This window comes from Geospiza fortis, unplaced genomic scaffold, assembly GCF_000277835.1.
Source record: "Geospiza fortis unplaced genomic scaffold, GeoFor_1.0 scaffold318, whole genome shotgun sequence".
Lineage (NCBI taxonomy): Eukaryota > Metazoa > Chordata > Aves > Passeriformes > Thraupidae > Geospiza > Geospiza fortis.
Window position 1 is genome coordinate 590,543 of NW_005054371.1, and position 27,909 is coordinate 618,451.

General features: G+C 41.1%; 1 protein-coding gene across 1 annotated transcript; it reads right to left on the bottom strand.

Annotated features, from left to right (window-relative positions):
• Positions 1 to 6,781: 6,781 nt before the first annotated feature.
• On the bottom strand, positions 6,782 to 23,779 carry WDFY1 (WD repeat and FYVE domain containing 1). The gene is made up of 11 exons (XM_014308511.2): positions 23,594 to 23,779; positions 22,791 to 22,864; positions 21,560 to 21,614; positions 20,459 to 20,609; positions 17,707 to 17,819; positions 15,242 to 15,368; positions 13,572 to 13,677; positions 12,140 to 12,241; positions 11,336 to 11,466; positions 10,264 to 10,372; positions 6,782 to 9,626 (listed from the first exon to the last, which is right to left on the bottom strand). Exons 1-11 carry the CDS (start codon positions 23,598 to 23,600, stop codon positions 9,567 to 9,569), a joined length of 1,035 nt encoding a protein of 344 aa, XP_014163986.1. The 5' UTR covers positions 23,601 to 23,779; the 3' UTR covers positions 6,782 to 9,566.
• Between the last annotated feature and the right edge of the window lie 4,130 nt (positions 23,780 to 27,909).

Consider the following 27,909-nt stretch of genomic DNA (forward strand, 5'->3'; position numbering starts at 1 on the left):
ATTCCCGACACCAGTAAAACAGTTCATGTTTTCACTGGCTGCAGCTACTCCCCTGTCAAGCATTCATGCCCTAAAGACACGGGTAGATCTACAGGCATGATTGCTCTGCTGCCCATCTCCATCAAAATGGAACTCTGATAGTTTAAATACTTTCAGCGGCTGTGCTTGGTTCAGCGGTGCTTTGTGATGCAGCTGGATGAGAGGGCAAGACATCAGCAAATCCCCCTAACCTGTGTTAGGGATTTACTGATAAGCAGCTGGTGCCAAAAGAATGTGTAACATCCACAGTCTCAGCACTTGAATCAAAAGATCTAAATCCAGGCCTAAGGCTTCTCAGATTGGTATGAGGAGTCTGATCCAGATGCAAACTACCACAGGGGCATAAAGTGAGAAGACTTAGCAAGCTTAAGTCCCATGTCTGTAGTCTAAAGGAGAGGCATCTCCCAGAGCACAGCATGCATCAGTTCAGGATAAGGATCCCAACTGCTCAGGCAGGGAAGAACTGTGCCCTACTCCTGGGTGCAGTGGTGCATGTGAGCCATCAGTGAGAAAGGGAAAGAAATCCAAAGGGATTTGGGGACTTCAGGGATCCCTGTGGTGTCAGCGACAGCCCCTCTGCAGCCTCTGGCTTCAGAGAAGGGAGACAGATCCCTGGCCAAAAGCAATTGTTGCATGTACAGCTGAGAGGGCAGTTGGCTGAAACCTGCTCCCAGTTGGAAATGCAAATTTGCAAGAACAGAGTGCCAACGCAGGTGTCTGCTCCTTATGTTATTCAACAGCATGGAGGTAAATTCCACATTTCCCTGACTGTGCATGACCCTGTTCCCTCAGCCCTGCCTAGGTTTTGGGTTGGCCAGTATGGACACACTGCTCCTGCTTGCTGAGCTCTGCATGTTCCAGCCCCAGCCCACCAGACAGCACATGGCACGCTGCACCGTGATGCTGCTGGCTGCCCAGAGCTCTGCATTCACTTCTGGAGTGCACCACACACAAGGTACAAGGCCCAGCTGCCCCACAGATCTCAGAGATACATTTGCTCACTTGTCCCTGGCCCCTGCTCTTCCCAAGTACACATCCCGGGCCCATAAAGCAACACTATCTGCAGAGGGCAGGAACATCTCACCCTTCCTGCTGTGGGGTGCAGCACACACTGTGCTGTGCTGCCAGACAGCACTGGCCTCACTGGTTTTACGGGGGCACCACCTTGCCTTCAGTGAGCCTGCCAAATACATAGCAGAGTCAGAGTCTCTTAAAGCAGACTAAAACCTTTTACCACGTTCTCTGAAGCACCCACTCAAAGTGCCACAGTAGCCACACTGCCTCTCCCAGGAGATAAAGGTCTGCTTTCCCCATAACCATGTTCATACCCGTGTGCCTTGCACCCCCAGCTCTACCTGCTGTGGCTTAAGCAGAGTAGAGGGCTGACTCTGCACTTAAAGCCCAAACACTGCCTTGGTGAACAGGGAGAGTTCACAGACAGCACTGCAGCTCTGGGAAAGACAGAGAACACTCAGAACTGGATTTGCCTAACACACAAGAATGTGGACACCACAGTGCAGCTGTACTACAGACATGAGGCATCAATACTTGCATCTCCAAAAGGAATTTAAAATTAAGGGATGAACATACCTCTCACTGCCTACCTGTCTAATTTACTCAGGTGATGGACAATAATTTTTTTTGCTTAACAACTGCTCCCCAATAATTTTACTTTTTTAAGCAAAAATCTTACCTAATTAGGCCATAAACTCAAGAGAACCAGCCTTCTGCTTGTGTGTTTTTGCAAATAATCAGAAAAAAGTGGAAGCAGCAGCAAACACAACATGCATAGAGTGAACATTAAGAGCAGTGGCCAAAGTCAGCCCATTATGGCCAATCTTGGAAGCTGGCAGAAAGAAGCCCTACAGAAACAAGCCTGCAGATATAGGATCATGCCTAAATTAGGTGCTTTCCAGCTCAGAAAGCCAGGCTGCACTTAAGGACTGCCTAACTAGCCATGGTAAGGACTCGGAATTCTCCCTTCCCTGCCTCTCTGCCACTAGCTATGTGTAGCTGCATAATTTTCTGATAAAGAAGATAACCATCAGTAGTTCCTAGCTGGGAAGTTTGAGCTGTTAGTGTCACTCAGCAGGGGGAGGCAGCTGGGGCACACAATTGTGCCAGGTGAACCAATGGGGTGGGTGAACTTATGTCAGTTAAATGCCGCGACATGAACTCCTTCCACTGCTTCCCTCAGGCTCAGTTAGTTAACTTGAACATGAATGTTTGCAAAGTAATCTATATTTATTTCTCTAACTCAAAACTGCTGCAAAAAGCAGTTTTGAGACCCTTCTTTTTTGGCTTCCTTTTCTGCATGGAAGGAGCATAAACATCTTCTTTCTTAAGGGTTCTTTGAAACAGGCTTTTAAGGGAGGCAAGGAGCTTTTTACTGCTTTGGCATATTTTATCCTCTTTGCTTATATTCCACTCTACTAGCAGCCTGTCATATTCAGAAGTAGAAAACATTCACACCACGAGTTACAGTGGATTCAGTGAGCCTTGAGTGCCTACACCTGATGAAAAACTTCCCTAGCTCCTAAGTAGCAGTTTTGATGGCTCTGGGCATTATTTATGTGAAAAGAAGTCATTGCTAAAATGTCAGATGCCTAAATCTGCAGTAGGCTTTGTCTTGGGTCCTCCTAATCTCTGCAAGCTTTGTGCACTTCAGAAGCTAATCCTGAACCATATAAGTTAAGCTATATATTCAGCAGTGATTTACAATTGATTAGGAAGTTATTTTCCTGTGCATTTTAAGAGGAACAAATCCTGTCAGCTTCAATTAAGAGACACAAACTACTGTCTGAAGAACAGTAGGGAATGAACAAAATGTAACATTCTCACTTCCTGCAAAACAAAACTGCACAAGCTTTCCTTCTGAAAAAAAACCCAAACCACCCTTTTATTGCAGGAAGAAGCCTTTTCACTGAGTACCAGAACAAATGAGACAGAACACTGAACACTTATTCTGATTCTAGCCAGCAGATGCTTTGCTGTTGTTTTTCAGGACCTGAACTGAGCTCACAGACTCCCTCAGGTAAGCTGCCCTGTGCAAACCAAGGAGTTGAGGCTGACAAACACTCCACTTGGTGATTTTATAGGAGACCTGCTGTGCAGGTTTTTAACCACTTGATACTAGGTCTGTGGGGGAAAGAAAAAAACTTTAAAAGCCCAATTTAAATTCAGCTGCAGGAGGTAGCTTTTAATTGCACTTTGGATCAATAGAGAAGCAACCTAACACTTGCACTTGGTTACTAGGCAGGGCTTGTACTTTTCCAGATCCTATGTTCCTTTTTCCTTATTTGCTCACAAAATCTGGATTCTCCACAATTTAAGTGCAGAACAAAGTATTCATATCACTAGAGCACATACCAAATCATGTACCTGTGCCATAGATGTTGGTACCTTATCAGCAGCAACATGTTCAGTAAGTAGTCCCAACATTTATAAAGTATTAGAAAAGTGTTAAAAATAGCAATCCAAATAATTATAGCCTGAAGTGACAGGTGTACACAAGCACTTAAAGGGTTTCAAGTAGCATTTTATTTCATTTCCCAGCTGTATAAAATTAAAAGCAGGCCAAAGGTAGACAGGCATTACCCAAGCTCCATTGAGAATTTTTTCAATCCAGAGAAAACTTGTTCCTGTAGCCCTCTTGTGTTCAGCTGGATTAACAGCTATTCCAGCCAGAGGACCCTTCCTTATCTCCCCCAAATCACAGCTCTGCATGCCTTAACCACACTGCCAGTCAGTTCTTTGTCCTGTACACCTTCACTCAGTTTCTTTCATGGTTTTCCTCTTTCCATCCTGGTTATAAAATCAAAACCCATTCAGGCTCCCATGCTCCTGAAACAGCAGAGTGCTCAGTTGCTGTATTCATACCATAAAACAGGGAACCACTGCTTTGGAGTAGGACTAAAACACCCCTCATGTGAGCATGTTGATATTCCCAGCATTTCTTCTCCATAAAAGGACTGTAATGAGCACAATTTACAGCCTTGTTTGTCTCTTTCAGTTAATGCCTGTGAGTTCAAGTTTTAAATTGAGTACCCCACAAACACCATTTAGACACGTGCCATTCTCTACCCTTGCAGAAATCACCCTGACATTCTCCAAACTCTGACTATTGACAGTTCTGTTTATTCCACACCTTCCCTGCCAATCACCAAGTTATGGCTGCTCTGCTATGGGTGCCTAATGGGATGGAGTGTTGTAACTGAGGATGAGGAAGTGGGTTGTTTCTTAAACCACACTCACCTTCCGTGTCTGCTGCCTCAGCCGTCCTTCATTCAAGCACTGCAAGAGCGATCAGGAGGCTCAGGTGAGCAGGGCAGTTGTGCTTCAAGAGCTGCTGTCACCTGTCTCAGGGAGCCAAACTCCAACGTGGGTGTGCTGCTGTGGAGGAAACCTGGAGAAGGAGCCATATGCTAAGGAAGAAAGAAAGAGAAATGAATGAGAACAGAGAAAAGACAAAGGACAGCACCAGAACTGACAGCACAAGCCAGCCATGGCTCAGCAGCAATGCCATCAAGGAGTACAGGCAAGCAGTGCCCACTCCTGATCAGCTGCACAGGTGCACCTGAGCTCATGAAAACTTAAGAGTTTTGACAGATATACACATGTAGATTTTGAGAGCAGCTGAAAATAGGCTTCAGAAAGAAGACTCAGTATAGATACTGCAAGGCATAGAATCTTTACTTGAAAGACAGCTAAAGTAGCAAAGCCAGGAGCAATTTAAAACCCTAATGAGTATTTCTCTATAAACAAGGTAAAGAGGAGAAAAACATGTACCTCCACAACCCATAATATCTTTGTGATACAAAGCAATTTAGGAATGAATGTGCCAAATTTTCTGCAGACAAACCAGTCAGTCCCACCAAAATTAATATAATACATCAAGAGTAAGTCAGAGAATATGCTTCTACTTCTTTGTGTGACCAGATTATACACTAAAACTTGTCAGAGACCCTGGGTACAAATGTGAGTCAGACAGCAGGTAGCTACAGCAACTCAGAGCTGCTGATATGTTGGGGGGGAAAGGGTCATGCATGGAAGCAGAAATAAAAATTTCTAATGACCCCGTATATTTCACTTTATGATTTGATATTTAATTTTATGAAAAAAAATTGTAGAGATTTTATTACTGATATTATTTTGATACTTCCATTGCCAGAGTGATAAAACAAGTAATGCTGTCTTTGAATCTGTTCAGCAATTAGCTTTTGCATATTAAAAGTTGAGCAGACTACTCAGTTGCCTAGAGCCCATGGCCTTACATCTTCCACAGGGACAAAAAGCTTTATAGGATCACTTGATAGCAGTCACTTAAGAAATCTTTGATCCTTGCCCTTTGTGAATGAGAGGCCACACTGAAACTCCCTGTAAGATGGTTAGTTGATGACAAAATCAGTTTTTAAACATTAGGTTGGCAGAAATTAATCATTTTCTGTAGCATTTGATCATGGCATTTCACAGTTAGTCAGGTTATTCATCACTGAGGACTGAGTCGACAGAGATAAAAAACCTTAGAGAGCTTTCCTTTTCAACTGTAGTAGTGAATCTGATCAACATAAAAATCTGTCCCTTTCCTGCATTTAATGTATTCTAGATCTCCTCAATGAATAAAGTCAACACTACAGGTACTAAGACCTGGCACAGCTATCTGAAACTTCAATGAAGTTTTCAGTATCAGGAATTTGAGAATTGATCAACTGTGCATTCTCAGTTAGAAAACCAATACATCTATTTTTGTGCTTTCACAAGTACACCATTTGCTCTTCTCCAGTATCTTCAACTTTTAACTAGAGTTCATATGCCTTATTCAAAACATAAGATGGTCTACACAGACATCTGAACAGACTTTTCTGACTGTAGATCAGCAACAGCTGCATTTTTCCAGTCAGTTTTCACTGGAATTTGCCTTGGGAAATGTGAGAAGTTTAAGCAGTTCAAAATGAGATCTATCATGTTAAAAAAAACCCAAAAAACCCTACAAAAATTATTATATACCACACAGGCTCTTCAGCCCTCATTCAAAGGTGGCAAGTTTGCCAAACCCTTCCAGATTCCCTCTCTGTCTCCCAGCTACCCCAAGGAAGCAGTGAGCCACACAACACACTGATCAATCAACATTCAGACATTCCAAGTGTTACACAGCCAGCCAGTGCTGAATTTGAGCTTGTGAAGGCTGTGAGCAGCTGTGAGGGATAAGGATGCTTTCCAGTTTATCTCCATCCTTTCCCTGTGAGAAAGTATCATGACACAAGTGCAACCACCTTGTGTGGCTGCAATTTGTGTCCTCTGTATATATTACATTGTAGGCTGTGCTCACCCCATCCAGCAAAATCAGCATTTCTTTGGCACCTCAGACAGGTCCAAGGCATCTCAGGAAAGGATCCTGTGATACTCTGTAAATAAGAACCTTTGCAGAGCTCTGAAGGGCAGCCAGATGAAGCAGAGAAGATGTCTGTATGAGCTGGCAAGCAGAACACAGGAGAGGGTTACACATCCCCAGCTGGGATCACACAGCAGTTGCTCATTCTCAGCTCACTGGTTCATTGTGGGCCTTTGACCTGCTGCAGCTCATTCATTTCCAATACAGCACACCCAACAAGCTCTCCCAGAACCCAGAACTGTAGCTCTCTGTACAATTTGTACATGGGGCACATTGTAAAGGAAGAGCCAGAGAACAAAATGCACATCGTGCTTTCACAGGATGGAAAAAAAGATGGATCATCCAAATAGACTAAGTGAATATCAAGAAATATTTTATTGTACATGTAATCAAAATTTAAAAAACAGACAAGGAGGAGCAAAGGACAGATTTATCTAGATTCTCTTAACTATGTACGGTACAGAAATACAACTAGGAAAGAATTAACACATATTAGTACCCTTTGCTCCCCTTCCCTGCCCCAATGGAAGAGGTTACACAAGCGAGATCTGTAATGCTTCAAAATCAAGGCTTCTCAGTAACTGCACACTTGAGCTGACATAGCCAAGTATGTTCAGTTTGAGGAGAGAATGAGTGCCTTCAAAATAGTTGTTTATAAACAAAACTACTCTCTCTTTAGTGGTTTGTGAGCATTACTCATTCAACACCAAGAGTATACTTAAAAGACTAATGATTTAGTGGCCATAACTGTCATTATATCTGAACTGACACAATCTTTAAGTATATCAATTATAGAAAATAGATTCCTTAGGCAGTAGAGAATATATTATCTAGTGGCAAAAACATAATGCAAAGAAACAGAGGAAGTATTCACAGGGAAGGGAATGTGTTAAGCAGGGGCACATTGAGTAATCAGAACTAAAAAAGTTGAGTTCTGGAGTGCTAGCTGCAAAGGAGTCACACCTCAGCATCGTGGGTATAGGTTTCAGAATGTCTGGGTTGAAAAATATGGTACTCATTGCACATCTACATCAATCTCCCACCCTAACTCACAGCCTAGATCCTCCTAACCTATTACAGTGGGATATTAAACAATTCTAGCACTGTAATTCATGTTCTGCCTTACATGCTGTGAGGAAGAAGGCTTCTGTTCTCTTCCAGAACCAGACAGGATGAAGTCTGAAAGTGAATATAGACTTCCCAGAGCTTATTTACCCCACAACACTTTCCTTCCTGGTTTAGAAGGGTGAAGGCCTTCAGAGCATAAAGCTGCAACTGTTCTTTCTCTCAGCATCTCAGAAATAAGCCTTCCAAAAAACCTAAGCTATACAGCATGTAGGCAGAGTTGAATCAAATGGGTGTGACAAGTGCTGAATCCTGGATTGAAGGCAAGACAAGTTTTGGGATCCCCACAAAAGATGGTTTTGTTTATTCTTCAGTGGCCAATAAGGCCAGCAAATAAAAACTCTTCACAAAACTTCCAGAGAAGGCCCATGGAAAAGCAGACAAAGTAACAGTAACTATCATATTCTGGATTCTAATGCCCTTTGGAGACTATCAGATTTTTGGCTTAAAATGCAAGTGAATCACCATGTATTAATGATCTTAATCTATTTCAGCCTACAGCATGGTCCAATGCAGATTATTAGTGTCAAGTTACACACCTAGGACTTGAATTCACTAACACTCATAGCACCACTTGATTGTTGCTGTAAGTAAAGACAGTCTAACCCTCAACTCTTCTGCCAGAAAGAGCATATTACCTTTGATAATTGTGTAACACTACCTATTCCAGGCCAGCTGACCTACCTTTTTTTGTCCTCACACATATTGCATTTGTTTTCAGATAAATCTTAACAGCTCCAAGCTTAAACTCTGTGACATATCACCTTAGCTTCCAAAGTTACAAAATAAATTCTTTTTTACAGTATTCAAATATAGGAGATTCACTCAACTGACAAACCAGCTTACTGACAGTATCTCTCACTAGTTATTTCCTTTATGTGCCAACTGCACAGTCATAAAAGCCTCACAGCTCTTCTTCATACTTCTCAGCTTTGAAACAGGAAATTATCAATATAGATATCTCAGGATTAACACTCCTAGGTGCAGGGAAAAAAGCAGCTGTTCTGTACCTCAGTAATTATTGCTCAGTATTTATCTGTTTTAAGCAACATCAAGACAGTATTTGAATTTATGCTGTACTTTAGCAGAGACAGGTTCCCTAACATTAAAGAACATCAGCCTTTCCACAGAAAAAAATCTCTAAAATTTAGCTGGCCATTTTTTCTTAACTGTTCCTTGTAACAAGGCAGATTTGTTTAGGTTTCCATTCTAACAACATTACAGTTGTCAAGAGTACATGGCTCATACCTGTGGCCAGTCTTTAGAGTAGGTGGGCTGCACATTTTCATAACTACAGAAGTTTATCAGCTATGCTAAAACACTACATAAAAAGCCCAGGATTGTTTGCAGACTCACCAGCTACCTACACAGAACAGCTGTTCCACAAAAGTGATTTCACTAACAATTGAACTTGAAGACAAACACTACAAGAAAGCCAATAAAAGATCTTGTGTGATAAAAGGTTCTCTTATTATCTCATCTGAAAGAAATTACCTTCCACTTGAAACTATCTCCTCCTTCCACAGGAATAACCAAGATATCTTTTGGAGGCAATTTAGACAGTGACTGTTCAAAAACATTTCAACAGAACTGCTTTTTGGACAAGAGAATATGTTATTTTACTATTTGCACAAATTGAATTTACTACACTCATTTTACTCTGGTAACGTCTTAGCTACAAGGTATCTGTACAAGATATATCAGCAGAGATAGCACATTGTTAACACTACATATGTAAACTGAGAGACAACAGGTCCTTCCACCCAGGTGTCATATTGCAGATAAACCGTTCATGTCAGTCCGAGAGGCTGCAGAACCGCGTTTCAGCACCACGGAGATTCCCGGGGAGCCCAACAGAAAAGCTGTGCTCTACAAGGGTGACTGTCCATCCTGGAACAGCAGCAAGAGGAGAATCAAGCAACCAGTGTTTGCAGTAATATTCTTGAGGAGGGTTCCATTCATTCGGTGCATATTGCTGTACATAAGGTGCATAAACCTGCCATGGAGGACATCAGCGGGAAGAGAACCCAGTGGCAAGGCTGCAACCAACTACTGGTGTCATGTCCCAGATCTGGAGGAGAATTGTGGAGAATTACACAGCATTAGCATCAGACTCACAGGTCTTCTGCAAGAGGCATAGAAGCAAACAAAGATATCCCTGGACACAAGGTAACAACTCCTTTTTAACCTATGCTTGAGGAAAATCTCATAAAGGGTTACAGCAGCGTTATAAACCAGAAGCCAAATTTAGGGCTCAAGAGTTTTGAACTTCTGTGTAGGTCTGTTTTAACAAGTGCTATGCAGTTTGTCATAAACATGCTTAGAGCCAAACAAGATGGCACAGTCTCAGTTCTGACATGCATGGTGAATGCAGAGCCCAGGCACAGCAAGATTCTGTATCAGTCTGAGCTCCAAGCCATGGAGCTCAGAGCAAAGGAACCTGCACATTTCCTCGGGTCTGTGTGTCTTTGGGGCTGCTGGCAGATTCTCCTGCTGCCCATGCCTGCTATATTTGTTCAGAGACACAACAGCTGCATTCCATACAGGGGAGTTACAAGTCATTTCCTCATTCAGCTGCAGAAGAGCAGGTTAGTAAATACAATTCCTTCTTCACACAATAGCAATAATTGTCAGAAAGAAAGGGGAATATACAAAAATGAACTCTATTAAATATCCCCTAGAAATGCAGGAAAGAGATGCAGCAATACCTTCACAATCCGGTCGCTCCCACAAGTGACCATTAGCCCTCTGGAGATGTCCATGGACATGTGTGAAATGTTGTGTTTGCCTTCATGAAAGGTTGCCAGGGAGGTACGGCTGCACAAGAACAATTGAAATGAAAGCCAGCCATCAGATGAAGCTTCATGGCATCATTATAGCAGTGCAAAATAAACTTAAAAGAAAATTAGGTTGTTGCTCAAGTACTAATAAATCTATTCCAAGAGCTGCAGTGCCATATTAAAGGAGACAGAATTAAATTAGCAAGTCATGCTAAGGCACTGCTTGTGGAGTTGTACAGGTGTGACATTTTCTGGCCTTCTGCAGCATGACTCTTAATAATACTAGAGCAGAAGTGGGACACTGAATTAATAAATACTTCTACTCCTGGTTAACAAAGTCAAGTTTCCCCTGCTGGCTACAGAAGCCAACTAGAGCACAGCATCCCAGTTTTCAAAAAAACCCAATCCCAAGCAAACAAAAAGTCCCAACAATGAAAAACCCAATAACACAAGAAAAAAACTGCCAAACACTCCCAAAATTTTCACATCTGATTACTCTGTTCATACCAAAAGAAAAGGGGTTCTTTCATTTCTAAGACAGGTTTAATAAGACAGCAAATGATATTTAACCTGATTTGCTTGAATGGTGAAAATAATGTTGAGCTCTGAGGAATATTCCCAAAGTTTTAAAAAGTGTACATGAACTAATGCACATACATCCTGGCAGCTGAAATGCATTGCCTGGCATCCACTTAGCAATGTTAAGTGCAATCAATAGCTTTTAACTAAACTGAAATGTTGAGACAAATATATCTCAAGTCTAGATCTGGACTCCTGGAAAAGAAGAACTAAAAAAGGATAAAAATGTTGTAATTCCATATCTGATCCAAATGCACTTGTAGAGGCAGATGGGGGATCTCTGCCATCACAGTGCTTTCAGACCCCAAGGTCTAATAGCAGAGAGTCAGCTCAGTGCAGCATTGTGTGTGGATGTGGAGCAAGCCCAAGGGTTTCTGCACACCAGCAGTGTTACTACAGTTTGTTACTCCCTAATACTCACTCTTCATCCTTGATGGACTCAAAACAGGAATCACAGACACGGACCTGGAACTCAAATCCCATGATTGGGTAGCTTGACCGTTTGGTGCTGCACTTGCCACACACTGCCTGCCCACATTTTCTGCAATGATGCTTCATGCAGGAAGAAGAAAATCAACAAGTCACTATACCATGTCACTTGACCACCATACAAGTGTCCACTGCACAATGAAAACAACAAAGCTTCTGTTTTGCAACCTGTTAGAAAGCAACCTGCTAGGAAACCCCTGTTTCTTCAACCAAAGACCAATGTCTCTGGAATTCTGAACAGTCACTTGGATCATTTATGGATTTAGCTCCATACTCTGTGTCTATCCTCTTCTTTGGCAAGCTCCTTCTGGGAGAAGGGGAAAAAAGAGGCTTGAACAAGCAACCCAGTTAAAAACATTCTGGTGCAGTAAGAACAGGGCCATTAGTGCTTCACTGGAGTGAGCATCTACATTCTCACTTATGGGGCACTGTTTGCCATTTTACACACCACTTGAGGATTAGCTGTCCATAGTTCCAAAGCATGGGAACGTTCAGAGAAATCCAGCAGAGCACACCTAGCACAGCCTGCTTTGACCTGTGACAGAAGTTTGTTGCAACACTTTCACAGAATTTGGAAATGTCTTAGCAGTGCTTAGAAGCCATAACTTCTCAATACACCTCACTTCAAAGGAGCAAAAATACAAGAGATGAAAAGATCTACCAGCCTTAGTGGTCTTCTGTTTACATTTTGCTCAAGTGCTGAAGTACAGCTAAGCACTGAAACCAGCCATCTCACCTGTCTCAACCCTATTGTCTTTGTGTCCCACATTTGCTTTATATTCCAGAAGAAAGGTTGCTCACACTTCTGACAGGAATCACTTTCTAGCCATTGAGGAGCCTAGAAAAGAGCAGGAAATGTAAGCAATCAGAATTGTTTTCCCCCACACAACACTCAAGGAAGTTTAAGAACCCAAAGTAAAGTTTTACTTGGAAAGATGCCCTGGTTCAGTTCTGGACATTAAAACAATAAATTGCCTAGAGCATAGTACAAAGAAAGTTTAGCACAAAAACCTCAAACCCAAGAATACAGTTACCTACACACCTCTTACACTTTTAAGCTTACAGGAATAAGTTATATTACTGCCTTAATAAGAAAACTCATTCAAACACCTATGTTACTAAACCCACTGCAGGCATTCAAAGACTGCTGCTCTGGTTGTCTGGATGGCTTTTAAGGACCAGTGTAGTCCAAACTGCAGAAGCTATGAGGCAGTAATCCCCTTTAAGAAAGGGGGTGTCCAGAAATAAATTCTGTGAGTAATTATATTTTCTACTTTCATGGGACTGCAGTTTGAAATAATTAGGAATTCATCTGCATTTTCCATCCTGCCCCCATCTTTGTTAAACATCCCTTCTCCCACCCACACACTTTTCTTGCCATAAATGGACTAGGCCAAATGAAAATAGAGCTTTTACACATTTCAGCTCTCTCAGATACTTTAACTGAAGATCCCTGTAAGAGATAGAAAGAGAGGCACAATATTTTTAGTACATGGACTTGAATTTGAACATGTATGTTCTATACAACTTTATACATCTCATGAGGAGGTCTCCCTGAAATTTGGCAGGAGGAAAGCTGGAACAACAAAGCATTTTTTCTTTTCAATTCACTTACATTGCTGACAGTAAGAAAACAAGAGCATTCTCACTTGCACCACCATGGATATGAACTGATGCAGAAAGAAAGTGTATGGCTGGGTCAATTGCTGTGTACTGAGATCTTTAAAAATAAAAAAGTTGCCTGGAGACTGAACCTCTGCCTTCTGAACTGCATCTCAAAATCTGCCTCTCACTTCTTTACTTGCTTTGACACAAGTTAAGAACTTATTTCAAGACTATTGAAGCACAGTCCTTTGGTTTCTTTACTGCAAGAGTTTGACTGCTTTAGATTGTTCCAGAAGCAAAGGCCACAGGCATTCCAGTGAACCTGTTGTCTCTTTGAGATAAAACTCTAAGCAGCCCAAAGCATCTCCTGCACTTTTCCTGTCGTGGGAACCCATTTACTACAATGCAGCATGGACAGCCATTAGAACAGAACAGGTTTCAATAATATCATTGAGCTTTAAAGTGTCAGACAACATGAGGAAAGCAGCCTGCAGAACTGACTAAGGAAAGTCACATTAGTCTCTGAAAAGGGGAAAGAAAAAATCTTTGACCTATGAAGTTACCTCTTCTCGGCTGATATCCATGTTCCAAACAGCAATGCCCCCATCAGCTGAACAAGACACCAGCTGCCGTGTCAGCTGGATGTAGCAGATAGCCTGCACCTTGTCACTGCCAACAAAGCACACACCAGTTACCCACAAGTATTTAAACAACACTTGGTTTCTCAGCAAATTCTGATCCCTACTCGTAAATAAAGCTACTGAGGAAGGCCAAAATTGATTTTCAGTTTGCTAAGTCCACTAAGTAGAGCTCTGAGGATGAGTGAACAGATGCTGTCACCTGAGCACTACCCTAGCATCAGGATGTTGAGGGAGTTCTACAGGCCTGACCAGAATACCAGAGGTACAGTTCCATGTTAACATTTGCTGGCAGTAAGCCCTGATGGTGAACTGAGTGTCAACTGACTCAGAGTGCTTGTGCAAATACTCTTCTGTGTTGGCAAGGAGAGCCACTTGTCAAAACAGAAACAACTGAATAAATAAAGGGAAATATTTGTTTCAAGATGCTACTAAGCAGCAGGTTCCACTTTCACTAACAAATAACAGTAAGTCAGGCTGTAGGTGCCAAGCAAAGTATGCATTCACCAATAAGAATTTAATCCTAAAGAAAGTCATGTCAAAACAAAAGTCTGCCCTAAGAATTTAAACAAAGAATATGACTAGTATCAAACTGCTTTGCAACATCTAAATTGAATTAAAAAATCATTCTGCTTCTCAGAAGAACTTACTTTCCCATTCAGTACAAAGAGAACCTGTTACAAGCCTTCACCAGGACACATGAGGCAGCAGTAACAGCAGTCCTCCAGTCACTGACTTCAGTTACTTTTTTGTAACCAAGGCTCTATTTTCTTAATTCTTTAGCCATAAGACTAAACTCTCAAGATTTAACAAGAATTCTAGAGCTAAGGCTATCAGTCTTGATCAAAGGTAGATGGAGGCATCTATGGAATTAGACAAGAGGAGAACACACTATAAAAATATCTTTAAATATAAACAAAATCTCTACTACCAGTGCATTTCTAAGCAGAATATATCTTCAGTGGTGAACTGCCTGTCAGACTGAATCAGAGCCCTACATTTGAAAATGGCAGCTAGTATTGGGTGTCTAAAAATTAAGAGTTGATTGTTACAGACAACTACCTCAACTTCAGAAGAGGGGAAACATGACATTTCTGAAGTTGAGAGACTACCTCTGTAATTTAGCCAATTAGTTATCACCTATCAGTTATCACTGATAGAAAGACACAGACAACAGGAACATACTGAAGCTTATTTTATATGCATACATGAACATGCCTATACATAAAGGTTCTAGCCCTCCTCTCACAGGTAACTCAGTGCAGTATTTACAATACAGACACATGCAATTTTTACATAAAGGCCAAACCAGATGATTTAGGATTTTTACCCACCACTTTCTATAAACTATTTCTGTGTTACTTCTAAACCATGGTAATAAGAATGTATTAAACATGAAAAAGAAAAAAAGCTTTATCAGTAAGGCTTTCCTAGTACTGATTATCCTTCTTCCCCTTCAAAGTACTCAGGGTTCTGCAAAGAGTAATTTTCTCCATTTTTCACAATGATTCAAATATCTTGCCACGCTATTTAGTCTTCCTGGGACTGTGTGTTCATTACAGGATGTGTGTGAAAAATAAGACTCCATTACATACTGGTGTCCCTGGAGCAGCAGCGTTCTCCCCTTCCTTCCACCAATGTCCCACATGATAATGCTGTGGTCAGAGGCACCTGAGAAGAGCAGTCGTTGGACAGGATCCCACCACAGGGAAGTAATGCTCCCTAGGAGAGATCATTCTGCAGTTAGATGTAAAGGACTGGCTCCCCAACACAGTGATGCCCTCCTGGAGCAATTCAGTGAAACTTGAGGCACTGCCTTACACCAGTAACATATTGAAAGCCTTAAGGCAAAGGAAACATCCAACAGCAAAGTGCAGTCCTGAGAGAGGGGCAAGGAGTACTGGACAACAGAACAGATGTCCCTAAGAAGACAGATATAGCATAAGCCAGAAAGTCTGAGTTCTGCCCTTTGTATTTAGGAAGGTGATTTTAAGAGTTGCCAGGCTGCTACGTGAGCTTTGGAAGATAGCAGCACCAGCACCTGCCAAGCAGAAACCACTATCTACAACACAGTGAGGTGCTTGGCCAGTGGCTGCAGCACAGCTCGCAGTGCTCTCAGCTAAAGCAACTCCCTCACATAACCACACAACCTTAAAATAGCTGGACTAAGAAACAAAGTGAGAACTTCACTGCTGTTAGCAAATCTGCCACTACTCACTGAATTACAAAACTAGATTTCAGAAGGCTCAGTGCGACTGTGAATTAGGGATAGAAAGAAATGAGTCATCTGATAGTAGCAGCCTTATACTAAACCCATACCCATGGTAACGTAGCCAGTACACTAAAGGAGCAATTTTGTTACTCATGCCACGTATAGTTGTAAAGTTGGGACATTTTATTTCCTTGCAGAAATCCTTCCCTTTAAAGAATCCTTCTATTGCTCAGTTGTCATCAAAAGCCTTGTTAGTCCAAAACCAAGATGATGAATGGTAATTAGAGCCCAAATCAGTTCTTTCCAATGCTCTGAAGCAAGAGATTTTTTTTTGCCTCCTTTAGGACTATGCTGTTTTCAGACTGACCCATTTGGAAATAGCATGTGCACCAAAAAGGCATTAACTTTGAGTATTATCCCAGCATTACACAGAGCAGGCCGTTATGCATGGTGAATTCTGGAAGCTGAGAACAAACTCTGAAACCATTTAAACTGCAAAGCAACTGCTTGCTTATGAAGTCACACTTTGCAAGAGCTAGAAAGCAAACAAGACTTTTAAATCAGACTTTGAAAGTCTGTCAAACACAACTGCACTCAAAGGAGAATCAGATGCCATTTAAGTTTAGAATTACTAGATCTCGAGAATATTACACAAATATGGTGGAGAAAAATAAGTTACACATAATCTGACTTGCTTTAAAAAAATGAAGAAAAGAAGTTGAAATAAATAGTACAATACCAGTTGAAGAAAAACCTGTTTCAGCCCCTGAAATAATTTTTTATGGTAGCTCAATTCTAGTTTTAAGGATCACAGTCCCCATTTGGAAATATATGAGTCAAAGGTGGCTGCTGTGTGGACAGCACTGCTGAAGTTGGTGCTTGGAAGCCCATCACAACTCAAGAGACAGAGCATAACACAACAAGAAAGTGCCACACAGACATACTGCTTTCAGACTAACTGTAACATCTACCAAGAAATTGCATTTGAACACAGACCAGTGCAAAAGCATAGAGAGGCAAAGGAGTCTCTAGAGCCAAGAGAATTATTTTGTTCTAAAGTGAAAGAATCTGAAATTTTCCTTGAAAGCAGAAGAGACATGTATCACTTGAAAATCTCAACTTGCCTCCTGCATTCAAAACCAGCTGTATCATTTTACAGTCATCTGTAGATCCGGAGTCTACCCAGCTTTAACAAAGCCTACTCTATACTTCCAGCTGTAAAACAAGGCAGCCTTTTCCAGTGGGTGAGAGACTCATGACCCAGTAGTTCATCCCTACCCACATGCAAACTGTCAGCTGATTTGAAAGTTGCAAATATCACATGGGAAAAGGCATTCTCTTGTTTATTTTTCTCAGCATATTATTAAGCTACACATTATTCTGTGATTTGCATTCTTGCCTTACTCATTGCAGCAGACAGTGGCTCTGTATCATGTTATGGATCACCTGATTCTTCATTTGATATAAGGACTTCAGCTGTACTGTAGAGGATGAGACATTTGCCTTAGACTAGGCTGTTTCTCCAAAGTTGAGACTAAAGCTTTTAAAGGTGGCCATCTAGTGGATAACTTGTGTTTAACTGAATGCATATGTTTACTTTTGTTTTTCAGCTGTAATAAAAATACCTGTAGGTATTTATAAGGCTAAGATTTGCCTTCAGCCAGAATGTTTGTTCTTTAACAGGAAGTCAAGTATAGCTCCCAACAGCTTATGATAACCACTGCCCTGGACTGGTTTTTCATCCAGTATCACCCTTAAGAGGCAGATATGCAACTGAGTATCTCTCCCAAAGTTACAAAGAGGTACCATATCTGGGACAAATGGCTTTAAGACAAAGAATTACTTTACCTTCATGCCCTTTAAGGGTTGTGATAACTGAACAGGTATTTTGCTCCAGTTTCAGAAGAGTGATCTGTCCAGAATAATCACCAACAAATGCATGCTGAGTTTCATGATCATATCTGAACAGCAGTCAAGGAGAAGCTTCATTTGTTCAAAGAGTATTTTACATGACTGAAACAATCAGCTACAGAGTTGAAAAAATTGGAAAAGAACATTTTAATACACCAGAGAAATATTTACATAATTACTTTTAAAGGGGTTGGAGACCATAATAAACCTTTTTGATTCCTTCCTTCTCATCGCACTCTTAACTCCCTGAACATATAGGGATATGTGCAAGTAAACTGTATAGAAAATAAGAGAGAAGAGTTTTAGAAAGCCACTGGAGAAAGCCATGAGATAATCCATGCCCTAGTTTAAGGCAAGCCAAGTAGCTTCAGGCCATTTCTAGCAGCTATTTACAGAACACACTCATGCTTGTCTATAAGATGCCAAAACTCATCAGGCTACTTGTTGCAGTGCAGAGCTCTCTGTAACCATTAGGAGCACCTCACTGGACACTGGGCTGCATTCAGTCTTACCTGGTATCTTCTCCAACAAACCCTTCATTTTCTAGCATGTCTGCAGTTGATATCCCCAGGAGAAGAAAACCAAGATACAAGGATGCTGACCCTCCACAAGAAGTTCACATTATAGTGGAAGTACACTCCCAATGTTCTGGCTACTGCCAAGGTGAGGCTGTCTCATTTCTTGTCCTGTTCTCTGGACTTCCCAGTTTACCAATGCAGGTCCTTGAGTGTGGTATTGAAAACTGACCTAATTTCAGCAAGGATTCTGTCAGTTAGCAATGAGATAAAAGCCACTGATCCATTAACAAGGATGGGCAAAAACATTACACCTCACAATAGTTCTGACACTTGGTTTTTGCCACAATGCAACTATGAACTCCAGAAACCAAAGCATGTCAAGTCAATGGAACTAGATAATTTGCTGCTTTCAGAAGACTTTTGTTATTCAGAATATAAGTAAGAGCTAGGAAAGACACATGTAGCTGACACCACATAACCCAAGAGTTGTGTATAAAGTTAGGTGTCCTCCTTGAACCACACAAAAACACAAGCAGTAGCTAGAAAAGTAGCCTCTGGTATCCAACAGAGGCTAACTTTAAGAAGGTAGTTTACCAAAAAGCCCACCACCCTAAGTGAAAATGCAGAGGCTGTGCCACCTGATGACATTCCAAAGTCTCTTAAGCCTTCAGGATAATGAGATAAACAATCTGCTTTCAACAAATCCTCTAACTCCCTGAACATGTGATCTTTTCTTCATCTGGAAGTTCAGGCTTGCCTTATCCCCACTAATCCAGTAAAGAATAGGCACTCTGCTGTGTTTTTCAGAAGCTTACACATAGGATCACTAACAATGTTCTAAGGAACCTCCTGTTGGGAGGCCAAGCACCTGGTACACACACCAGCAAGCTGGTTCTTCCCAACACAAATCCAAAGGCAGATAAATTAAAATGGATTTTCAAATGTCAAGCTCTTCAGGGGAAATTTATTTTTATATTGATATAAAAGGTCATATTCTTTTCTCCATTTTAATAATAACTGTGCCATTATTTGCAGTAGCATTAGCTATAGAAGCCACTGAATTCAGCGAGGCTCAGACCGTTCACCAGACTGCTGTGAGCTTGTCTCCAATACACAAACCAGCTTTAACCTATTCTGTGCTGCATTTGGCTGAGGTGAGCTGCACATGGAATGTCTGGTGGGACACAACTCCCTCAGACTCTAAAAAAGAGCAGCAGTACAACAGTACAAACCTGACAGTTCTTCAGTCAGTAAGGCAGGGTCTGCACAGATGGGAGACCTCAGAAGGACATGCAGCTGGCAACTGAGTTTTCCTCCCAGCTTCTTACCAGGACACAGGTATACAGCCACTCTAGAGAGGGCTTCAGGTTTTCAAGAGATGATGTTGACCTGTTTCAGTTTTTTAATCTTGCTGCTTCTAAAACATTACAGCCATCAAACTTCATACAGCAACCAATACCTTCAATTACTGTCTGGCCACATCTAAACTGCCACGATTGACAAGTGCTAAAAAAACAGTTTTAGTTTAGGTTAGTTTGCTTTCAAAAGCCTTGATATGTGAGCTACCTTTGAAGCTACTGGGTTTGTAAGTCTTTTACATAGGGTAAAGAATGCCCTGAAGTACTTAGAGCTGAATAGACAGAGTGTCTAAGCTGCAAATGCTGCAGTTAAACATAGTTTACAGAAAGCAAATTGTACACAGACAAATTACTGCTGGTGAATAAAGTTTCAATATACCTGGTAGCTTAAAGATAGAAAATATTAATTTGAGCAAAGACAGAAAAATTAAAGCAGTCCAAAGGGGTTTGGGTTTCATCATGTTTTTTGCTCTGGAAAGACTCAAAGGCACACTAGCATCTGTTGAACAAAGTGACTTGCCCAGGAAGTCTGTGGGCCAGGCTATAGATACTGTCACTGCCACAAGATGCTACAGACAGACACCTCAAAATTATGAACTAGTACAGACTGGGATTTCTGCAGATCAAAGTCTCTTCTGCTATCTAATAACCACTAACAGAAATAAAGGTATGAAACTTCTAATGAGGATAAGGGTTAGCAGACTTGCAAAAGATGTCACTCTAGTTTTATACATGAAAAGTCGGGAACAAATTGAGGTAAAGGAACAAAGTACTCTTCCATTTTCAGGGTAGCTATCATTTTTTAAAGGATACTGCAGACATGAGGCCCAAGAGGTGAAGTAATGTCTTCCCAGCATGCTCCCACTCCTGGTGCACATCCAGCTGATACACTTGTCATGACCTGTGCTGATAAGCCACTCTGATGCCAGGCAGAAAGTAATAGCAGACACTCGATTCTGGTGAGCTGCAACAAGAAAAAGATTCTGGTCATTTCTCCCCCAAAATCAAAGTGCTGTGTACTTTTATTCTAATTCAGACAGACAGAGGTTGAAGATGATATCTAGGCAATGCCCCAGGGAGATCTTTCACCATTATATCATACTTGCATCTTGGCTGAATGAAAAGGTTCCCATAGTTCTGTTTAGGATTTGCCTGCTGAATAGCTCAAGTGAACCAAACCCATCACTCAGCTGATGTAAGCCTTTCCCCAGAGACAGAGAAGCTGAGTTTAGCCCAGATACCAAAGGTTAAGGAACAAGCAAACCCTCAGCTTCCTCTCGTTAGCTCAGGGCTTCTGCGGAGTAATGCAACACATCTAAAAACTTGAATTGCTTTACTAAACCCATCTTTTCCTAACCCCAGACAGCTATGCTCATATTCATAATTCTAAGCACCTGAAAGGATATCTAGTCCATGGCATTCAAACTGCTTCCTGTGACAGTAACCAAATCCCACCCAGCTTTGTTGAGAATGCTGCCACTAAGCAAGAAGTTACACATGCTTTAGAAAGAAGCTTCCCCTGCCCCGCAAGATGCAAGTACTTCCCTTGACTGAATTGTCAAATCATCTCCCTTAGGATAAAGGGAGGTTTTGTTGCTTTAAGAACAAGGTCTTTCTCTCCCAAGCAAGACCATTGCTTCTATCGGTGTCAGGGAGTCACAAGACAAACTGCACTTTGTTTTGCTACATAATCTGCAGTCTTTAAGAGCTTCCTTCAGGCCTTTCACATTAATATTCCAATTTTAACCAACAACTCTTCTTATGGCAGTTATCCCCCAACTAAGTGACCAACTATAAGGTCAGAGTTAAAGCATATCTGGATTTGATTAATCTGTGACTGTGCTCAGTTTCCCAAGCATTGTGGATACCTTCCCTTTACACAAATGTTAGCGTAGATAGTGGTTAACTCTTTACCTGGATAGGTCTTCACAAAGTTCATCTTATTAAAGTCCTCAGAAATATGAAACTCCTAAAAGCAAAGGGAAATTGTTAGAAGATACCACAGTGGCATAAATCAACATTGATACCCAAAAAGGAGTAGCAACCTCACAGACCAAAATTTGCATAGCAGCAGTATATCCCACAAAAAACAGGCAGCTTCTCAGGCTGGAGCAAAGCACACTGAAATAGCAACTGGAAATTAAGGTTTTAAGTGAACTGAATTTTCAGCAGGGAACATCCTTTCAGAACTGAGTTTACTGAATGGAGGTTATAGAAAGAGATAAGATCTCATTTGTCCCCAGCAGGAGCAAACAAAACTATCTTGTAGTACTTAAGATTTGCATGTTTGTGACTTCACAATGGACAGGTTTAAGTGACGGTGTTCTTTATTTGATCCATTAGACTTGACTTGAAATTTCCAATAGTTATCACTAGAATTCTCTGCAGTTCTTTGTAGGCTATTCATAGCAGTTATCTGTAGAATCACTCTTCATGACACTCATGCAGTACTCTGGCTCCTTATGGGGCAGTTATTATTTTGACCTTATTTTCATAGAGAAAGGAAACCATCAAAGCATCTCAGAGTCACAAGATTTCCCTCCTTTATCAAGTGGGGGGAAGAATAAAACCCAGTTTCTGTTCTGCCAAGTGTATGCTCTCCAAGACAGGGACAGCAACTACAGCAAGAATATACAAAGAGCAAAGAAAGAATTCCCAGCAAGAAAAGAGATTAACCCAGCCTCTTATAATTTTAGAGCTAGTGTTGAAATTTCTACATCTTAAAGAGACGTGCAGCAAGCAAATCCAGAGATGTGTGCATGGCAGGATACAGACAGATCCATACTCCTGGCCAGGGGCAAACCAACTGCAGTTCACAAGCCCTGTCAGAGCACCACCATGGCACTCTGCCCAGCTTACCGTACTGCCCTCAAAACAACTCCTTAGCAAAGTGAAATTGTTTGGGTCCAGTGCTGCACTAATGGCTCAAGGCCTTCTTGAGGCTACCTGGCTCACATCTAGCCAGAAGAACCTTTGCTTTGCAGTCCTCCCACACATCTCAGCTGAGCTGCCAAGAAGCTCAGCCATTTAGCAGTAGCTGCATTCCAAAATGAATGGAAAGAAAACAGACTATCAGCTGCCAGCAACACATGGACAATCTGAGCAATTGTAACCTACATTCAGAAGAAAAGTCACAACAACTTACCATGATAGCTCCATTATCCTGGCCAACAAAAATCCGTCTGCTGTCATGATGATAAGCCATGGCAGAACATGGTGCTGTCAAAAAAAGCAAGTACATCACAACATTTAAATAGAGGTATTAGGATACACATGACTTTAATAAAAGTCAATTCTTCACTCAGGACAAAAGCTGTTTAAGTAATTTGACAGAAACTAGCCTGCCTAGCTAACATCCCTTGGAATGACAGTTCAATTCCCACGTGTGAAGCTGAGGACAGGAACATGCCTACTGTAACTCAGATATACCAACAGGAACCATATGCAAACATGATTTCCTGCCACAAGGTGCAACTCAGCAAGAGGAATTTTACCCAGGCTGAAAGCTGAGCTAACAGCAACAGCTGGTTACACCTAAGAACTTGAGCTCACTAAAATTATCTCAAATGCAGCCCTGAAAGAGAAAAATGCACACCTTGGAAAGCTGAGAGTATTCTTACATCTCAACTGTCAGCTAGTGGTTAGAAAAGCTCGCTTAACTGGCAGACAAGTTATCTGCCATCATCTGAGGCAGCTCCAGCTGCAGATCCACAATGATTCACCTGGTGAAGGATGTGGTTCTGACAGAACACTGCCACAGATCTCATCCACCATGCAGCTAGTTTTAAATCAAAGTCTGAGCTAGATTTGCTGCAAAGCTCCCACAATCAAGATCATTGAGGGGATCCAGCCCTTGGGGAAATGAGAAGGAGGTGTTCCTACACACAGCACAGGTACAAAATCCATACTGTGTGTGGCCACCACTTACCACATGCATATTGTACTTACATGCCATGGTGTGATAGATGCTGGGCCAGTACTGCCCGCTGTCTCTCTTCAGCCATACTCGGATTGTCCTGTGCCGTGGGAAGAGCAGGGAGAAGCCAGCAGTAAGTGCATCATCCCCTACATCTGAACCACTGCATTACTTATGGGTCAGCTCCACTGCCCTCAGCTTTTGTGCTACTCAAATATAATAGAGGAACGTCATAACAGAAATAACAGTACTCAAATACTGCTCCAACATAACAAGAACACTGGCACTAAGAATAGGCACCTTTGGATTTGGAAAAGTTTTCTTTAAAACTATTTATACATGGAGTTTCAATAGTATGAAATGGAAATACTATTTCAGCTCACCTTAGAAATTGCTACAAATTGCATCCCTTTACCTCCTTCTTGGCTCTGGTTGATGTAAGTCAAATTCAAACTGCAGAAACTTTTTATCTCTGGCAGAGCAAACCACAGTTTGTTTATAGCAGATTAAGTGTCTGATACATTTTAAAAAAATGCAAATAATTTTTTATGGAAGTCCAAACTTTTAAATTTTTACAGCATCTCTGTGTAACTCACCCTTCAGCAAGCCAGATACTGAATATTAATAACAGAAGCACCTCATCTTCTAGACCAGCACATTACTGACACCTCCATCCCCAAATATGAAGAATCCATAGAGGACAGCATATGTAACTCAGTATTATTTCCTCTAAGCCATGCCTCTAATCCCACATGTAGGAATGCAAAGGACAAGCAACATTAGTTGCTGTTGCTTTGCACTGCTTCTCTGCCCTAAATATGATCAGGATTGATAAGCCAGTCAAACGTTAACTGAAAAGCTGACAAGATTACTTGGACAGCATGCCAAGACTCTTTATAAAATTGGCTTCAGTTTGCAACCTTCCAGAATCATCTCTTGGAAGGAAAGGGTAAGTGGTCTTGTGAACATTTAGCATTATACTACTCTGATGGCTGTCAAATCCTGGGAGGAGGGATGTAAGAGCATCAGCACAGAAGTGGAAAGTTATTGTCAATTAAAAACATTCCTACAACAGACACATTGAAGGGATTCTACATCAAGAAGTTAAGAGCACACATGTAGACAGTGTTAAGGTTAAGTCCTCTTGAAATTTCATCTCCAAACCATTGTTTGCCTTTTTGTTACTGTTTAAATCCAACTTCCTCATTCCTAAATGATCTGTAAATATATGTACCTGGAAACATGGCAAGAGGCATCACTGAGATGTGCTGTTCTATTTACTGTTAGCTAATAATAAAAGTTCTGGTATTTAGAATCCTCTAGAAAAATACTAGGGGACTGATTAGTTAGACATCAGGTAGGATGAACAGTAAAAAATTTAACAAAAAGAGCACAGAAGGAGACCAGTGTCTTGCACCACAAGTAGAACTTTTCAGAAGTTTTAATGCTCAAGATACAACAGTAGCATTCTAATTTTGTCATCCATTTAAAGGTTTTTCTTTAAAAGACCACTCAAAAATAAAGCAGACAATGCCCACCCTTAATGAACTACTTTTTGAAAACTTGAAAACAATACAGGTAAGCATACACTGCCCCAAAACAATGATTTTCAGCTTTTAAATCAAGTTACTTTTTGACCAGTTTAAGGGCATATGTACATTAGTTTAGTAATTATTAGTCACTAAATATTTTGCATTAAGACTGTCTCTTACAAGCTATCCCTTCCTCTACAATAATCAACAGCCTACCTTATATCAATGAGTCACCACTTCAGAAGAGCAGCTGCTATTTCTTGGTAACACAGAATATGGGGAAAACAATGTTTTCAAATCATTCTAATGATGCCAACCTAATAGCACAGGTTAGCACCTATGCACCTTTATCAGCTTTTTAACTTGCTTTTTAAAGCAGCTCCATCATACTCAAACTGTTCTGAACATCTCAGGTGGTGGCTTCCATCCTTACTAATTCAACTCTTCACTTCTAGGCAAAGTCATGTAATTATCTTTTATTTTCAAAAATTAAATGCTAAGTTATCATGGTGATCAAAATCATGCACTGGTGATTTTTTCAAAAGCAGACTTAGCTTCCTCTCAGTATTGTGAACTAGAACAAAGGAAGCAAAGATTTGTTTTTTCTAAGAAATTATTTAATGGGAGTATAATTTCTGTGCTGATCATCAATGGTACAGTCCCTCAGTTGAGAGCCTAAGCAAATAGCTGCAAGAGTTAGCAAAATTAACTTCTGAAAGCTTCTTATTTTGGTTTAAGTAAGATTTAGACTCTGCTCGCCTCATGCTTGCAAAGATAAGCTGTCAGACAGCTTTATATCTAATTATATAAAGCTCTGACTGAGCAAAATTTGAAGAGATCATTTCACAGTAGTCAGCAAGTGACCTCTGCCAAAATGCCACTTCTCCCTGATTCTCACTCCTACAGACCTGGTTTTGTGATGCATCTCCTTATGCTGGGACAAATTAATTTGTAAAATACTAGTTCTTAAAGGACTAGAGAAGTCCTCCAGTAATGCTGCTCCCACAATCTCCTTCAACCACTCAGTTGCTTTGTTATGACAACTGCATAGAGTCTTTAGCACTTTGCTCAAAACTTGGTCTTTAATTAATGAAGAATCCTGGGCTCAGTACCTGAGAAGAGCGGGCTACCACTCATTTCTCCTTAAGCATTCCCTACTAAGGGCCTAGAAAGACACAGGGTTGTTTGACAGAAGTCTCAGTTAGGATGTAAAAATGCTGAAACTCATTAAGAAGCACCCAGAGATAGATTTTAAAATTCTAGACTCATGTCTCTGAGAGTAGCAGGAGAAAGCAAAACATTTTTAAAAAATATTAGAAATTACCTCCAAAATTCCCTATCATTGAGTACTGAACCAGAAGCTGCTTTCAGCTGGGCAGCATGCACATTTATAGAAGCATAATTCCATGGGGTTTTGGCATAGGATTTTTTAATGTAATATAAAGGAAGACACTCAAAAGCCATCTTCAAGCAATACTGATTGTGGACTTACTAATTTCTAAGAGTTTTTACTGTTCTCAATCATTGTCTCATTTACAGAGTGAGTAAGCACCCAACAGTGCTGGAGAAAAACAACAAACCTGGGGTTTGAGAGCAGACAATGCTGCGCTCCAACAATGCCTGTGCCCCTGCTACACCAGCTGCCCTCTGAAAGCCAACAGCACAGGTGCCAGGGAGGGAGAATGATGGAAGACCAACAGCCCAATCCAAACCTGTTATAATACCAGCACTGCTGCAGGTTACTACACAGCCACACCAGCCCTGTTCCCAGCCCTGCATCTTCCTAACTCCTTCAAACCACCACCAACTGCTTTCCTACCCAAAATCAACCACTGGCAGTTGTTTTCCTAGCAAGAGCAGAATACTGCCTCTTTCTGGTAGCTTAAATCAAAAATATATATACTGTTATCAACCTTGTTCCCAAAACAGCATTAGGAATCTGGTTTAATCACAGTGCAATGGAAGCTCAAAGACACAGCTGATAGTTTTTATCAAATTTCTGTTAAAACTAAACCATGTTTTGACCAATATTTAAGTTTCATAAGCAAAAAACCAGCTAAAGTACAGCTAAAACTGTACTTTAAGCAGCTACTGGTGGTCACCAAACAGCAGCATTGAAATGTGCCAGTGACTCCAGAGCTCCTGTGAGCCTGTAGTAAATATATGACTTTCATTTTGCATTTAGGGTCTTGTACACAGCTGATCATCCTTCAGCATTCCCAGCTGCAGCTGGGAAACACTCCCCCTGCCTTAGCTGTTTGTCTGCTGAGGGACACACAGCAACAATTCCCAACATTGTCTTGCAGCCAGGGTCAGACAAGATGCCAACAGGGACACAGAGTTAATCATCCTTTCTAGATAAGTTCTGAGAAAGCTTCCCAGATGGCAAGTGACCTGCTGAAAAATCCGATTGGGAAAATTAACTCTTTGTCTCCTGCAGGTATTCTTCTTTTTTCCTCTTTAAAACTTTAAAAAAAATCATAGAATTTTGTTGGCATTCACAGATCTACTATGAAATATTTCACATCCTCTGAAAAAATAAAACCATTACTTTTCATGCTAGGAGATATAATTTAAAATAGGAAAAACTACAGTAAGTAGTTCTAATGAGAGAATAATCTACAACATTCCCAGGGAATGTTTGTGCACCAATGTTTTCCTCACTACCCAACTTGTAAACACATTCCTCTGACTGGTTATTATGAAATACTTGACAGCCTTAGCTGCATTAAGATGCAATAAAAAAATACTTTAGCCCTGCTCTCAGTACACACAGCAGCTCTTGTGCTCCTTGTACTCTGCACTTTGCTGCCAGG